This window comes from Silurus meridionalis, chromosome 25 (assembly GCF_014805685.1).
Source record: "Silurus meridionalis isolate SWU-2019-XX chromosome 25, ASM1480568v1, whole genome shotgun sequence".
Lineage (NCBI taxonomy): Eukaryota > Metazoa > Chordata > Actinopteri > Siluriformes > Siluridae > Silurus > Silurus meridionalis.
Window position 1 is genome coordinate 15438104 of NC_060908.1, and position 17159 is coordinate 15455262.

The 17159-nt window shown below is 43.9% G+C and overlaps 1 protein-coding gene across 3 annotated transcripts in view; it reads left to right on the forward strand.

Moving 5' to 3' along the window:
• The window catches only part of klhl13 (kelch-like family member 13), a 38507-nt gene extending 21857 nt beyond the window's left edge, over positions 1 to 16650 (forward strand). For all 3 annotated transcript variants that reach the window (XM_046839455.1, XM_046839456.1, XM_046839454.1), the window contains 6 exons: positions 3509 to 3650; positions 6888 to 7020; positions 7769 to 7965; positions 9184 to 9979; positions 12738 to 12851; positions 15215 to 16650. In XM_046839455.1, coding sequence (XP_046695411.1) covers positions 3509 to 3650; positions 6888 to 7020; positions 7769 to 7965; positions 9184 to 9979; positions 12738 to 12851; positions 15215 to 15708 — 1876 coding nt within the window. In that variant the 3' untranslated portion in view covers positions 15709 to 16650. The remainder of the gene's footprint in view (positions 1 to 3508; positions 3651 to 6887; positions 7021 to 7768; positions 7966 to 9183; positions 9980 to 12737; positions 12852 to 15214) is intronic.
• The last annotated feature ends 509 nt before the right edge of the window (positions 16651 to 17159 follow it).

The window sequence follows — 17159 nt, forward strand, 5'->3', positions numbered from 1 at the left end:
TCCAAGTAAACATTACACCTCTGAGTAAATATGTTTGGAGGTCTGAGTACTGAGAAAGTCACCACTACGAAGTGGTTTTGAGACTGGTTAGGTAACACGCCAGCAGATGGCAGCACGAGGCTGCACACGCAGTCACAGGGAGCACGGACCTTCATAAGTCAGTGTGCCAAAAGGCATTGTCCTGTAAGCATCGGGAGCTGTGGAACTGGTGCTATTTTGACCATTTGAGTTACAACGTCTGCAGTTCTGACCACGTGCACAGCTCTCTCCGGAAACAACACAATCTCGCTTCTACACCCACCCTACTCGCCAAACGTGTCTCCTGAGGATTTTCCATTCTTTCCGAAGATGAAGATGCATTTCAAAGGCTGCCGTTTTGACACCATTGAGGAGATCCGTCACAAATTGCAGAAGGTCCAGAAGTGTCAGGAACGCTCTGAGCGCTGTATTGCTGTGCAAGGGCACTATTTTGAAGATGCTTGTGTGTAAATAAAGTACTTTTTTGTAAACAGAGCGAGTCTCAACTTTTTGATACTACCATGTAGTTTCTCTAACCTTCTGATGGTTCTCATCTGACCCTCTTCCATCATCTGATTGATACCATCTCATACAATTAGCAAAAAACCTAAATTTGGTTTTCAAATTAGATTTATTACTCTATTTTAGTTTGAGGTTGTTTTGTTCAAAAAATGATGCCCATTTCTTTCTTCTGCATTTTCTACCCCTTATTTTTTTCCAGCCTTAAAGGCAAGTGCTTACTTTTAAAGGCTTAAAAGCAATAGTCTAAATTCTATTGAAGAACCTGTCTTGTGTACCACTACTCAAGATAAATGGAGCCCATCAAACCTTCTTAAGCACTCGCATAACCAGTCCCCGAATACACATAACGCCCCCCATTCAAATGTCGATGGAACTTGTTGGACTCAGATTGCCAGCTCAGAATGCAGCTCTTAGTCTGTAATGGAGCAGAATTCATGAGATCGAGCACAAAAGTGGTTGAAATGACCGTCCTTTTTCAGTTAAACAAGTGAAGCCAAAAAAAACTATGAACGTTCTACTCGACAGCTATGGTAACCATGGTGACTGATCATCCAATTTGAATATCTGTTGTTACTCAGCAATAGGACTTCATCACATCACAGATCATCTGATGAGACATCTAATGTGGCTTCTGTGACCATCATCGGTTCGGCCAAGGAAGGCGACTTCTGTTTTCCTTCTGAACCAACGCTCATTGTTTTTGTCTGTTCTCAGTGATGCGCTTTTTTTTATGGTCATTTACATTTACAAGACAACCATCAAACACGTTGACATTTTGCTTGGCGAACACACGGACCCGGCTGGTTGAACCTCGTCTCATCGCCTCGATTTTGAAGAGAGAAAAGAGCAAAAGGTGTGTTTGTGTGCCCGAGCTTGGAAATGTTCCAGCCGAGTTGAAAGTGATGTCGGGTAATAATAGCGGAGTGTGTCGAGGTCAGTCTGTGTGTGGTAATAACAGATGTTCTTTTGACCACTACTTGCAGCACCCGTCCTGCACCTTCTAATGACGCTCTGGGTGCAAGTGTCCCTTAATGATGAATTATTAAAGGAATATTTTATGCTAATGCCACAGTGGTAGAGCAAGATAGAGTGACTCCGAGAGAGAGCGGGAGAGGGATCTCGTTTCGACCTCTATTCATCTTGACCAAGAGTAATTTCCCTGCTTGTATTTCCTTTCTTTATCTATCTCACCCTGTCATCAACAGAAGAACAGCAATCGTTCGCTATTAGGCATGTGCCGAATATCGGTTATACAATATTCATTCTGCGCTGTCGTATCATTAGGACTGACCTGGGCAGCATTGTGCAGCTTTTGAATATTCGTTGGTAGTCATGAATATTTACTTATATTTACAGTAAACCTTTGGATGGATTAGGTGTGCACTGGAAACAAGCCAAGATTTGTCCAAGAAAGCAACAAGCGCAGTCCGGTATACATTTCACCAATGTTTTTCTTTTATTCCTTTATACCATGGGTCTTCCCCTGGTGGTCTGTGGTGGTACTACAGGGTGTTTGCTAATTAATGCTGAATAAAAATAAAACAACTTAATAAATTGTGATTTTAATTGCTAAATATATTTGTCATTTTTCCTTAAGATTTGAAAATATATGAAAATTTAGAATCATACATGTACAACAACAGTTGTCTTAATGTATTATAACTAGCGTAATACTTTATTCAATATAAAAGTGTCCACAACTGTGAGAAATGTATTCAGTAGTCCTGTTTGTTCAGTGTTAGAGGGGAAAGTCCTTTTCTACTTTAACAAGATTTGTCCTCTAGTACATACGAAGCCCTTTACACTTGAGCGCTTTCTCCTATAGTGTACCCTAACAAAATATGTCTAATAATATTAAATGGAGATCTTTTATATCTTAACCAGCTAAATGATACGGACATAAAATCGCTCATCTTAGCCACTCTTTTCTTTCAAACTTTTTTGTTCCAACCTAATGCTTTTTTTTTTTTTTTTTTTTTTTAATATAACAGTGCTTTGTTATAGCTGCTGTATTTCTTTCCTTTTTTATTACTATGGACTTCCTTTAGGCTTGCAGATCATTGCACTCACTCTTTAATGGCAAACATAGAATTGCACAGAGGGAAGGAAAAAAATAGCATGTTTCAACAACCTCATTATCGATCCAAATGCTTTCTTTGTCGGTATAGAGGGGGACGATGCCGAACTCCGCCGCCCATAGCTTCACTTAAGATTAGGCTCAGTATTGATGCTCCAGGCAGCCATGCAAGGATTAATGTGGATTAAATGTCCTTGCTAACATCATTAGGGCATTATCTCAGTATTACTGTAATGCTCCGAGCAGGACTGACTTTATTTGTATGGAACCATCAATAGCACCATCTGTCGATTTCGAGTCTATCATGCTGCTGAAGTATTTCATCAGCTCGACTCACTAGTGAGGAATTGAGGCATGTGTCTGCTTTTGAGATGATACGCCAGATGAAAGATGGATAGAAAGTTCTCGGTTCGATGTATATGTTGCCGCTTCGGTTACAGAAAGGAGTGGACAATTTTCGTTACATTTCTGGCAGAATTTCCATGGGAGCTTTATTTTTGAGAATTTTGGAAAAAGTTGGAAACTTACCAGGAATGTATGGGAATTCATTGGAAATTTGGGGAAATGTGTATATAAACTGTGCCGGGTTTCGAGACTATATCTTCACTAATCCGAATACATTCGTCTGAAACCGCTCATGTGCAGAACAGCGACAATTCGTAATTCTCTATGAAAACGTCGCTTTTTGAAAACGCTCTCAAAAGTGAATAAATTGCTCTTGAAAACCACTACACGTTTCTGGTCATTGCCACGATGTTTCAAAGAGCCTATAAAGTAAATAAATTCGCAGGTGGCAATGACTAGAAAAGCTGCGTATTGGGTGACTACAAATATTCGTTTCCAATATTCGTGTGTGTGTGTGTGTGTGTGTGTGTGTGTGTGTGTGTGTAGATCCCTGGTGGAGGATGATGATGCTCATATGAAGGTGTCCCTCGGCTGTGGTGAGATGGGGCTCTCCGCCCACCTGCAGGCGTCCAAGACGGGCAACACTCGCTTCTTCACCAGTAACACGCACAGCTCTGTCGTCCTACAGGTAAGCGTGTGTGTGTGTGTGTGTGTGTGTGTGTGTGTGTGTGTGAGAAAGAGACCCCACTAGAAACAATACGTCTGTGTAGACCAGAGCTCCCGGCTTATGAGGACTTATTTTGTCTCTTACTCATCCGCATCACATCCGGATTTGTGTTGTGTGTTTGATCAGCGTGAGAAACGAACCGCTGTGGCAGGACGTGTCTCCGGCGTCGCCATGAGCTTCGGCTCTAATTAAACGCAGTGTCACAGCGAGCAATGGACAGAACGCTACCATCTGCCTTCACGGGCATCCGGCCACAGGGACATGTGTGTGTGAAGGTCGACACAGTGTGGTCTGGCATCCCGATGCACATACACACAACCGTTCACTCAACTCATCACTATCATCATGGCTGGGTGGCACATGAGAAAGTTCATTAGCAACTGACAGCAGGTCACCTGGCAGTCGTGTGTGTGTGTGTGTGAGAGAATTGTGATGAGGTCAGGATGAGGACACTTGATGGCCTGTAGTGTGTGTTTGCATGCATGTATCTAGAAATCTAGTTGTATGATCAGTCTAAGATTTGTGTGAGTAGAGAGAGCGCGAGAGAGAGAGCCTGCCCTCAGGCGAATTATGGGTCTGTGTAATTTCCTCATAATGTCATTGGTAGCGGCGGTGATGAGATCAGGCTATCGATTCGCCGTGTCCAAAATCATGATGGACAGAATGGAGACAGACGAGAGGAAGTGAAAACCAGATTTAGACCTTCCAGGAAAACGAGTAGGCGTGGCCTGTGTATGTTTATTTAAGCAACAGTGAAATAAATTGAAAGGAGGCGTTTTTTTATTTTTTATTAATCGAGTTCTGTAAGGCTGCGTGAACGTTTTGGTGTCAAATTCAGTAAAGGAGGCGTGGCTTCACCTTGGCCTCAGTAAAAAAAAAAAAAGAAAAAAAGCCTTGGCTTCTGCTTGATCTCACTAAAGGAGGTGTGGCTTCTGTTTGTTGATCTCAGTAAATGTGTGGCTTCTGTTTCTCGATCTCAAGGTGACCGTGACCCTGGTGTGTAATGTTCTCAGCGATGGAGGTGGGGCCTTCATTAATTAGACTTAGATCTTACTGAAAGGGGTGTGGCTTCTGTGTAGCAGTCTCTGTGAAGGAGGCGTGGCCTCTGCCTTCCTCCCAATTAATTAACATCAATTCACTTAATTGCATCACACTAAAACCTTCAAGATGATCCTTGTCCTGGATCCTGAGATACACCACTGCACTGTGTGTGTGTGTGTGTGTGTGTGTGTGTGTGTGTGTGTGTGTGTGTGTGTGTGTGTGTGTGTGTGTGTGTGTGTGTTAGAGAAGAGACTGATGTGGGCTAATGAAGTATTGCAGCTAAGCTCCGAGTTTGCACATAATTATTAACTGGTTAATCAGAGTTTAATTGAATCAATAATAATCAAGAGATTTAACAGCGTGTGTGTGTGTGTGTGTGTGTGTGTGTGTGTGTGTGTGTGTGTGTGTGCGCACACGCGTTCGTGCTAAGTTCAGCAGTTTATCACAATTGGGAACAAAATGGCCTACATATAAAAACAAACACACACGCACATGCACACGCACACACACCTCCCATGAAAAGCAGTGATGCGCTGGCTATGCCTGAGCTGTATGTGTTTCCTTTCTTTCTCTTTTCCCATCTTCATCTTCACGTCTTCACGTGCTCGAAATGTAACTGTCTTATACACTAGTCTCCATGTCCTGGTATAATGCGTTCAACTCTTCTGGTAAGGTGTTTCACTAGATTTTGTGGAGATGTGAGTGAAATTCATGCAGATATAAAGGTGTTAGTTGTAAATGTAAAATGTAGTTGAAGTGAGGATGCCTGAGGTGTAGTCAATGTTCACATTCATCCCAATAGGTTTGGAGCTTTATAGCAGGAGATCTGGAGATCTTCATGGAGCTGGCTTTGTCCACACGGGCTTTGTCATGCAGGTTTCTTAGTTCAAATAAGTGAATAATTTCATGCTTCTGCATCCAAGACGTCATATACGATTGTGTAGAACCAGAACCTCATGGACTGTAGTTCTGCCATAGTCCTGTAGGTCCACCACGTATTTAAACTTCACATACACATTGAGAGGAACGCACAGAAAGGAGCTTTTCTCCATTTCTCCATTTTCTCCATCAGCGATGTCCTTTACTTTCCCTTTTAGTATCTGATTCTCATCTCATCATTTTCCTCCATCACACAATCCACAACACGGAAAGAAACAAAGGAACGATCCTTGACCTCGAGTCCTGCGGAGGACAAACGGAAAAAAAGTGCTGGAAGGAGTGTGCAGTGATGGAGGGGAAAGAAAAGTAACCATGACAACACTATTACCAGTTCTATCTATTACACCAGCCCTTCATCCTCCACGTTTCTTTCCGTTTTCAACTCAGTTATGACTTTTTTTTTTTTTCTCGTCAAAAGTTTTTATTTTTATTTATTTATTTCTTTTATATAAAACTCTACACTCGTTCTTGAATCTTCAGTGTGCTTTCCTTTCGTTCAACTCCATAACTTTTTCTCTCTTACTTTCCAACGATGACACGCAAACTGGGTCATCTGAATTATTATGATCTCGTTTCCAAGGTGACGCAATCGCCGGGAAAAAAAAAAAAAGGAATTGGGCCAGGAGCTTGTGAACGCGCAACACTTCCTGCTTCGTTTTTTAGCCAGCGGGAGAGAATTTTTACACCTTCGCCGAGGTGTAGAGCGAAAAAAGCTTTTGACCTGAAATAGACCCCAAAAAAAAAGATTTAGTATTTAACCTTAGAGAAACGTGTGTGTGTGTGTGTGTGTGTGTGTGTGTGTGTGTGTGTGTGTGTGTGTGTGTGTGTGTGTGTGTGTGTGTGTGACATCCTGTTTCACTCAGTGCATAGGGAACAAACATGGTATTGTATTGTAATGGGGTCCACAGAGTAGGTGGTTCTTAAGTTAGGAAGAAACTGTATGGGCAAAAGTATTCGGACACCAGACTTTTCCACGCATATGTGGTTCTTCCCCAAACTGTAACCACACATCGTCCTTGGATCCATGAGCATAAAACTTTTGCCTTCACTTTCATGGAGACCCAAACCATGAAAATCTGATGGAATTTTTTTCCCTGTAATAAAATTCTGTCTCTGGTATCCAGTTTTCTCTTATTGCTGATTGGTCAGATTTATTTTCAGGTTTATCTTACTCTTTTTTTTTTTTTTTCCCCTCTCTTTCTTCTTCCATCTTTGCAGGGTTTCGACCAGTTGAGGATAGAAGGGCTGCTGTGCGACGTCACGCTTGTGGCCGGAGACGGAGACGAGGCCTTCCCAGTCCACCGAGCCATGATGGCGTCATCCAGCGACTACTTCAAAGCCATGTTCACAGGTGAGCGATGGATGAAAGGACGATGGGACGGAACAGACACGAAGGCGGTCTTCTGGAATTCTGCTTCATTCATAATTAACATGTCTCTTCTCTTCGCAACGCCGCTGCACACAATGGAGACAGAGCTCCTCCCACTGGGTTACGACCAGCTAATTTCTATGGCTTTCTTTTTTTGTTTTTTTAAGCTACTCCTTGATTTTTTTTATTTTTTTTGTTGTGTGTGTATACGGAGAAGACAGCGCTGTGATGCGACGTGAAGTGATCTCAGCCTGCTTTTGATGAATAATAAAATACAGGGTTCACTTCAGAGGCCGACTCGTTCTTCTTGTCCCTGTCTAGAGCCGAGACACACCAATCGCTTATTTCTGCACTTCCCTCGTTTCACTGTGGAATTATTATGCGTAATATCTGCTCCGATGATGACAAGGAGGAGGATGAAGCATTTATGGAACAAACAGTGAACTGAGACCAGAAATGTTCATGATAAAAAAAAAAGAATGTGAATTTTGATCTCGGATGATCTATCTACAAGATATGGCCAAAAGTTTTGGGACTATCTTATGGTCAGGTGTCCACAATTGTTTGGTCATACAGTATTGATTATTGATTCTTATTCCTACAGTAATATTTGAATTAGTATTTGGTTTTTTGGAATTGTATGAATTCTTGTACACTTTTTCCTAATCGATCTTTCTCTCTCTCTCTCTCTCTCTCTCTCTCTCTCTCTCTCTCTCTCTCACACTCCAAGGTGGGATGAAGGAGCAGGACCTGATGTGCATAAAGCTGCACGGCGTGAACCGCATCGGCCTGAAGAAGATCATCGACTTCATCTACACGGCCAAGCTCTCGCTCAACATGGAGAACCTGCAGGACACGCTGGAGGCAGCCAGCTTTTTGCAGATCCTCCCTGTTCTCGACTTCTGCAAAGTGTTCCTCATTTCCGGGGTACGAAGAGATGAGGGGGAAATGTGGGATCTATTTATCTATTCATCCATTCCCACCATACATTTATCCATCCACCCATGTATCCCTCCATCCTTCCGTTCATTCCTGAATTCAGCCATACCTTTATACATTCATGCAGCCCTCCATCAAGCCTTTCATAAATTCTTTAATCGTCCATCCATCCCCTCCATGCATCAATCTATTCAGCCTTTCATCCTTCCATCCATCCATCCCGCCATGCACGCCTGATGTGCTCGTTCTGCTGTTACATGTATGAAGGTCTATACACATGAGCGTAATCAATAATATAAACCCACATCCTGGAAAGTGAATCAGTTTCTTTTGAACCAATCAGAATGCAGAACACCCTTAACAAGTTTTATCTGGGTCATCAGCTAATTATCGAGCGCTCCCTGAGCCGAGGCGGATCATTACATACACACACACACACACACACACACACACACACACACACAAAGCTCATGTTTATGCAATTTTATTTCCTTTTTTTCCCTCGCTACATCTCAGGGTGCGAGGGTGAGGTTACACGTGCACACGCGCGGCGCATAGGGCACGTGCGCCGAGATTACGATTTCATCTCCAGCACTGCTTTTAATACAGCTCTGGGTCGGGACGCAATAAATTTTCACGATATGAGCTGAACAGCGGCCATGGCGATAATTAGGAGGAATTTATTCGCTCGCCTTTCGCTTCATTATCCGAATTCGTTTTCTCGTAAGAGCGATCCAAAAACACGCAGCGGGGAGGTTTCTGCAAGCAGCAGCAGACGAGAGTTCTGTATTTGTAAATAAATATAAAGGAAAATAGTGAGTTCCATAATCCTGAAAAAAGAGTGCAATTATTTGTATTCCACTTAATTACCCTGCACAGCGCCATGGAATTCTCTGTTCTGATTGGTTCAGGAGGTGTTCATGGGGTTTCCCTGTAGATTCCATCCAGTTATTCATCCATTCATCCATGATGAACACCATGCTGAAGTTATATAACGCACACAATTGATGAACAGTTTACTGGAACGAGTCTCCACTATCAGCGTTGTTGACGTTAATTGTAACTAGAAATCGAAATTTCTTTTTAATGCAAATGTATAACGTGAGGTCAAAAAAGATCCCAAATTTATTTTTTTTTTACTGAAGGCAGGAAGGACTTCTCCTGTATGGTAACATAGCCCTGTTCATCTCTTTCCTGATCCTGCAGGTGTCTCTGGAGAACTGCGTGGAGGTGGGGCGCATCGCCAGCGCGTACAACCTGGCCGAGGTGGACAAGTATGTGAACAACTTCATCCTGAAGAACTTCCCGGCGCTCCTGGGGACGGGCGAGTTTGTGAAGCTCCCGGTGGAGCGGTTAGCCTTTGCGTTGTCCTCGAACGGCCTGCGGCGCTGCAGCGAGCTGGAGCTGTTCAAAGCTGCGTGCCGCTGGCTGCGGGCCGAGGACGGGCGCATGGAGCACGCGGCGCGCCTCATGCGCAACGTGCGCTTCCCGCTCATGAGCCCGAGCGAGCTCATCAACCACGTGCAGACGGTGGACTTCATGCGTACGGACAACGCCTGCGTCAACTTGCTCTTGGAGGCCAGCAACTACCAGATGATGCCCTATATGCAGCCGGTGATGCAGTCGGAGCGCACGGCCATCCGCTCGGACAGCGCGCACCTGGTGACCCTGGGCGGCGTCCTGCGCCAGCAGCTGGTGGTCAGCAAAGAGCTGCGGCTGTTTGACGAGAAGGCGCACGAGTGGCGCGCCTTGGCGCCAATGGACGCTCCTCGTTACCAGCACGGCATCGCTGTCATCGGGAACTTTCTGTATGTCGTCGGAGGCCAGAGCAACTACGACACCAAGGGCAAGACCGCGGTCGACACGGCGTTCCGCTATGACCCGCGCTACAACCGCTGGATCCAGGTGGCCTGCCTCAACGAGAAGAGGACCTTCTTCCATCTGAGCGCACTCAAGGGACATCTGTACGCCGTCGGGGGCAGGAACGCTGCTGGAGAGCTCGGTGAGTGCCAGGCTTCTTGAATTTGTGGGTGCTAATCAACATTGTGATGTCGCAACATTCCGCCCAAATATGGCAAGATCTCAACTATAAAGACCGCTTAGACCACAGGTTATACCCGGACCCTGTTCCGGACAACGTTTCACTTCGCACCAGCTCGCTCTACACCCCCTGGAGGGCGTCCACGGTCGCCATGGTAACTTAGAGGTCGTTGTAGTGAGGACACAGGAGTGTGAGGGAGGAAATGTCAGAATTTAACATGTATCTGAAGGACAGATACATTTCTCACACACACACACACACACACACACACACACACACACACACTGTTCTGCCCCTCCTGTTAAATTACACCACAACACTTTAGAGTCCACAGAGAGGAGCCAAGCAGCTAAATAAAGGACGGAGAAGTTCTCCTCAAAGCACACACACCATAAACACACAAAATATACACAACATTTCCTCCTGTTCCACCGAGCTACGGTTCCATAGTCTCAGTTACCATGGCAACCAGAGTCATGCTGGTCAATTGGATTTTATTGCTCTGAATTAAATTAGTTTGTGTTTTCTTTTCTTCTTTTTTTTTCCCCCACTTTCATACTGTGAACTTGCATGCAGTCACACCGTCTCTCTCTCTCTCTCTGTCTCTCTCTCTCTCTCTCCCTCACGTACGCAGCTCACCAGTGATCACATCTTATTATTGTGTGTTCTGCATGTGGAGCAAAAAATCACACCAGATGCCTTTAAAGTAGAAGTGACTTCTATTTTTCTAAATAATATAAAAACATTTTCTTGGTGAACTTTTCTTTTGTTATCTCTTTTTCTATTTCATCTAATGTTTATTTATTATAGAGCAGCATGTAGACTTTTTCTTTTAGAGTTATGATTACTGGTGTTTACTCCTGTTTCTCACCATAATCATTTGTTCCTCCAATATGTGTGAGTGCTTTTGAATACATGCGTCTGTGTGTGAATGCAAATGACCATATGCGGGCGAGTGCTGTGTGTGTGCGTGTGCGTGTGTGATATGCGGTCGAGTGCTGTGTGTGCGCGTGTGTGATATGCGGGCGAGTGCTGAGTGAGCGTGTGTGTGGGCGCAGGCGCGATTGGTCAGCAGTGTAATATGAATGAAGCATGTCGTTGGTAGGAGCAGATTTCCAGGTCATTACACTGAGATTTAAGCAAAGTTCAGAGATGACCTTTACTGTAATGGACACATTTCCCTCATTCTCCTAAACATCTGTAACCATCAGTGTTCCATCAGCACACATTTACACCACAATCAGGAAATCTCACCAAAACTCTACACTCAAACCATCTGGAGGAAAACGGTGAAATGTAAAAGGTAGTAATGAAGATGTGAGATCAGGGAGGTTGAGGTCATCAGTGTGGGACAATGGCAGCGTAGTTGAACACACTCTGCTCCTGCTTGCTTATTATTAATTATTTATTTAAAACCACAGATCTGTCGATTTCTTAAATCAGATTGGATGGACGATGTGTCTGTTTTATATGACAGCACAGATAATAGCAGAGACTGAGGGAGAGGGAGAGAAGGACTGAGAGAGAGAAGCTAGAAGGAAATGTTCTTCCTGAAAGTGAGGTGTTCATATCTGTTCACATTTATATGTTCAATAGGGTTGGAGCTCCATAGCAGGAGATCTTCCACTTACTCCCAACCCATGTAAAATATATCTTTATGGAGCTGGCTTATGTGTACAGGAAAATTGTCATGCTGGAACCGGTTTGGGTCTCCTAGTTCAAGTGAAGAGATCTGAAGATGTCCTACACAAGTGTACCACATATGGGTGGAAAAGTCGGGTGTCCCAATACTTTTGGTGATAAAGTGTGTCGTTTGGGAGCCATTAGAAAGAACATGGGTGGGTTTAGTCGCTGTCCATGGTTCTGAATCTCTGCTGTCATAATAATAGGGTATATAATATGGCTGTATTAGGGCTAAAAAAAAAAATGTATTTATTGCAGCTGTATATCTCTCAGCTGATGAATATCATTGAGTCATTCTTTACTCTTTATCTCTTCATTTCATCCTCAATTGTTCTTTTTTCCCTACATTTTCTTTCTCTGTTTGTTTTTTTTTATCTTTCTGTTTGCTTGAACATTTTATTCTGTCTTTCTTTTATAATATTAATGCTTTGATTAAAAAATATATATTTTTCAATATTTTCTTTTTTCCGTAAGAGTTAACAAAAATGAAATGAGCCTCGGAAATTGATTTCTCTCTCTCTCTCGCTCTCTCGCTCTCTCTCGCTCTCACTCCCAATGATTCAGCCTTTATTTCATCCTTCATTTTTATTTTTTTGTCCACTTTCTTTCTTTCTATTTTTGCATCTTTTTCTTTGTTCTGGCCTCCTTTTTATTTTCTTAAAATCTTTTTCTTCCTATTTTTCCCCGAGACCATAAAATAAGACCATGATGTTAATTTCTTTCTCTCTCTCTCTCTCTCTCTCTCTCTCTCTCTCTCTCTCTCTCTCTCTTTCAAATCTCTCACTGATTCATCCTTTATTTTATCCTTTATTTTTCTTCATTTTCTTTTCCATCAGCAGCTCTCTTTTTTTCTGTTTACTTTTTTCCCCCTAATTGCCTGAACATTTTGTTCGGTCTTTATTATATTATGGGTTTTTTTTTTTTCTCTTATGAATTAAAAAAAATGGAATGAGACTATAATGTTTATCTTACTCTCTCTCTCTCTCATTCTCACTCACTGACATGCTTCTCTCTCTCTCTCTCTTTACATGTCCAGCTACAGTGGAGTGTTATAACCCCAGGACGAACGAGTGGACATACGTGGCAAAAATGAGCGAGCCGCACTATGGTCATGCAGGAACTGTTTACGGAGGATACATGTACATTTCAGGTGACAATCATATCACAAAACACACACACACACACACAGGTTAGTTCATCTGTGGGTTTAATGTGTCAGTATGCAAAGTCATAAAGGGTTTTGGTCTTGTTTCTATTTGCATCTGTGTTTGTGTCTGCAGGTGTCTGTCTTTGTGTCTCAATTTCTGTCTTTCTGTCGGTAGCTCTGTGTTGAGTCTTTTTGTGTCTGGGGGACTCTGTGTTTGAGCCTCAGAGTCTGTTTGTGACTGTTTGTGTCTCAGTGTCTGTGTTTTTGTCTGGTGGTCTGTGTTTTGTCTGGTGGGGTCTCTGTATTTGTGTCTGTGGATTTATGTGACTCATTGACTTTGTGTCTAGGGGTCTCTGACTGTATTTGTGTCTCAGTGTCTATACATATATGTGTGTCTGTGTTTCACTGTCTGATGTAAATGTGTGTGTTTGTGTCTGTGGTTGAGTGCCCACACAAAATATCTCAAAACTCTCACTCTTTCTCCACACACACACACACACACACACACACACACACACACACACACACACAAAAACACCTGGAGCTATCAGGTACAGTGACTTTGGCAGGATGTATCTAGGAATGTAGAACAATTTTCTGTTCTCTCTCTCTCTCACACACACACACATTAATCCTATCTAGGTATAAATAATATCATCTATTGTTCCATTTGTTGGATTGCAACTTAAATCCTATGTTAAACCCCTGAGTCCTACTTTCTGCATCTCTCTCTAACACACACACACACACACACACACACACTCACCAAGAGAGAGAAGGAAGGATGAAGGGATAGGAAAGGAAAGGAGCCTGAAGGAGTGGGATGAGAATTGCTGAAGTGAGATCGAACACTGTGTGGGAGTGTGATTGTGGTGATGTGTGCGCGCACACACACACACACACACCTGCATGTGCACACTGGAGCATGTGATATCCTGTTAACGCAGCTCAATTTAGCATGAAGCCGCTTCGAGTGCGAGAGAACGCGAGCGCAGACAGGAAGTGCATCCAGGAACCCAGGACTCATGTTAACACACACACACTTGAATGTCGCTTTTTCGTGTTTTTAAAATGTCCTGAAGCCTGACGCGAAGCGATGCAAAAGGAAAGCTGAGAGAGAAATAAGAACGGGGGTGACGAGGCGAGGCCGCTCGGCCAGCACCCAGATGCCTGATGGGAAAGTTCCGCACTTTTATTTTCAGCCCTCCCTGCAGACATGTCCCGTTTTCTTTTCCCTGTGCAAACTCTCTTTATTTCTCTCTCTCTTTCTCTCTTTCTTTGTCTTAGTCAGTCTGCAGCTTCGTCTTGAGTGAAGGACGAGCGCAGAGGGGATTGTGGGAGAGCACCAGGCCTGTTAATGCATTATTTATTATTGCCTTTACACACTAGCGAGAGGTGTGTGAGTGTGCGTATGTGTGTGTGTGTGTGAGAGAGAATCCTGTGGTCTAATGGCTTTTTCGTTCTCTTGGACTATTAGCCTAATGTTCAGCCTGGAGTGTGTATGGTGTAAGCAGCAGCCATGACCAAACCCTGGGTTTCTGCCTAGTGAAGCCTTGATCACAGCAGAACTTCACTTCCTGTTTGTTCTTGTGGCACTTATGGGGCATGCTCAGTTGGATACAGGTCAGGTGATTGCATAAACAAAATAAAAGGGTTCTTGTCCATCTGGACCATGAGGTACCCTGTAGATAATAAAATATACTACATGGTGAACCGTTTGTAGACATTTACATGACCATAAGGTTGGTGTGCCCTTTGTGAGCATCTCGTTCCACATTGAGTCTCCATTTGCATCTATAATAATTTCCACTCTTCCGGGAAGATGTTTCACTAGATTTTGATAAAGTCAGGGCCTGATGTAGGTGAGGTGAGGAGTTCTGAGGTGTACTCAGCATTCACTTTCATATCAATAGGGTTACAGCATGAGATCTACAAACTTCCAAACCATGGAAAGTAGATCTTCATGTAGTTGGCTTTGTGCCTTGTCATGCTGGAACAGGTTTGGCTCTCCGAGTTTAAATAAAGAGAAAATTTCATGCTACCGCATCCAAAGACATCCTACACAATTGTGTGTACAAGTAGGAACAGTTTGGGGAGCAACCACAAGTAGCAGGAAAGTTCAGGTGTCCCATGTGTACCTAGTGCTTCTGAAGCTTTATTTTTTTTTTTTTTTTTTTTTTTTTCTTGATTATCTTTGACCTTGATGGTACCTACCTTCTGGAAGGAAGGAAAGTCTGGTCATTATTTTGTCCTATTATTCTTTGAGATTGTAAAAAAAAACAGTTTCTAGTTGTAGTAGCTGTAATTGAAGTGAGAACCGGAACTACCTCGATTCAAAGGGCCTAATATTTAATTTTTTCCTGCAGGCGGAATCACACACGACACGTTTCAGAAGGAGCTGATGTGCTTCGACCCAGAGGCGGACCGGTGGACGCAGAAGGCTCCTATGACGACGGTGCGTGGGCTGCATTGCATGTGCACGGTGGGCGACCGGCTGTACGTGATCGGCGGCAACCATTTCCGCGGCACCAGCGACTACGACGACGTCCTGAGCTGCGAGTACTACAGCCCGGCGCTGGACGTGTGGACTGGCATCGCGGCCATGCTACGAGGCCAGAGCGACGTGGGCGTGGCCGTGTATGACAACAAGATTTACGTGGTGGGCGGCTACTCGTGGAACAACCGCTGCATGGTGGAGATCGTGCAAAAGTACGACCCGGAGAAGGACGAGTGGCACAAAGTGTTCGACCTGCCCGAGTCGCTGGGGGGGATCCGGGCGTGCACGCTTACCGTGTACCCTCCAGACGAGCTGGCGCTCACGGGGTCGCCCAGCCGAGAGTCGCCCCTGTCCGCCCCTTGAAAACGGAGGGGGGAGAGATGGAAAGAGAGGGAGAAAGACGTTGAAACAACAATACTTGGACGCTTCGAGGGACTCGCGGTTTTTGCTCGGTTCAAATCTCTCCCTCCATGGAATCTATCTTTTTCTCTCTCTCTCAATTTCTCTCTCTCCGGGAAAAGAATAATAGTTTGCACTTCGACCCCCACCCCTTTTTTTTTTTTTTTTTTTTTTTTTTTTTTTTTTTTGGTGATGCCCTGCCTTTAATGCCCCCTCTTTCTCTTTCCAACTTCTCTATGCTGAAGACCCCTGATTCCTTTATCCCTCCTTATTTTTGAGATGGGAAAGAAAAATTGGGACACGGGTTTGGGCAGCCTAATTATACCTTGGTGTTCCTTTTTTATTATTATTTGTTTTTACTCCTCAAATTATTTGGCAGGAATAATCTTGACTTTGGGGGGAAATGGAAAAACTAACAAAACAAACAACAACAAAAAAAAAAGACAAATGACTTTGCAGTTCAACTTTTCTACCTGATGCCTCTGGAGTTTTCAGTATGCTGGTATCGTTGTCTGAGACCCTGAGGTCCTACTCTACAGCACATACCACCCTCATCCCTTCTTTCCACTATCGTTCGGTTTTCTTTTCCTTTTCCCTTCTTTTGTACTGGCTCTCTCTTTCCCATCACTCAGTCTTCATAGGATCATCTCTCCCTCTCATATCACATATGTGTAAGCTGTTCGGGGGGGTTAGTTGACCTTTGACTTCAGGAAGAGGAAACGGATTTCAACTCAGGGGCTGGCCTGCCCCCCCCCGCCCCTTGTTCCCCCAGAACACTCCCTCGTTCCCTCGACAAACAACTGCCCTAAAAATGACATTTCATGACATTGTTCCTGCTGTTGTTATGAACCATTAAGGGGAAAAAATGGTGTTTTCTAAAATTTAATAAATCAGATTTTGAGCAAAGTGCGTCGCCGCGGTGATCGGGTCTGTTCAGCCTCCACACCTGTTCTCATTTTCTACCTCCATTTCGGTCTCGCGCTCACGCATTCGGGGCAACGGCCCGGTCGCCAAGGTGACTCCCGCCATCTGTCCCCCTCGCGTGTGGGCGGCGGCCTTCGTTCAAGTGCATATGGTCACTAATCTACAGCACACACTCAACCAGAGCGTGTGGCACACACCTTATGGTGCCCTCTGAAACTGGGTCAGGGACCAGCTGCGTGTGTGTGTGTGTGTGTGTGTGTGTGTGTGTGTGTGTGTGCGCTGAAAGGTAGGTGTGTGTAGAGAGGACAAACACGCAAATTCTCTTATATCATGATATTTCCAAAAATATGATGCATAAGCTAATTTCAATTCAATTCACTACAGAGCCGATATAACACATCTCCACCGATACAAACTATCTAAGCACTGATGCCATTTTGCCACTCGATACAGCACTGATGCCATTCTGTTACTCGATACAGCACTGATGT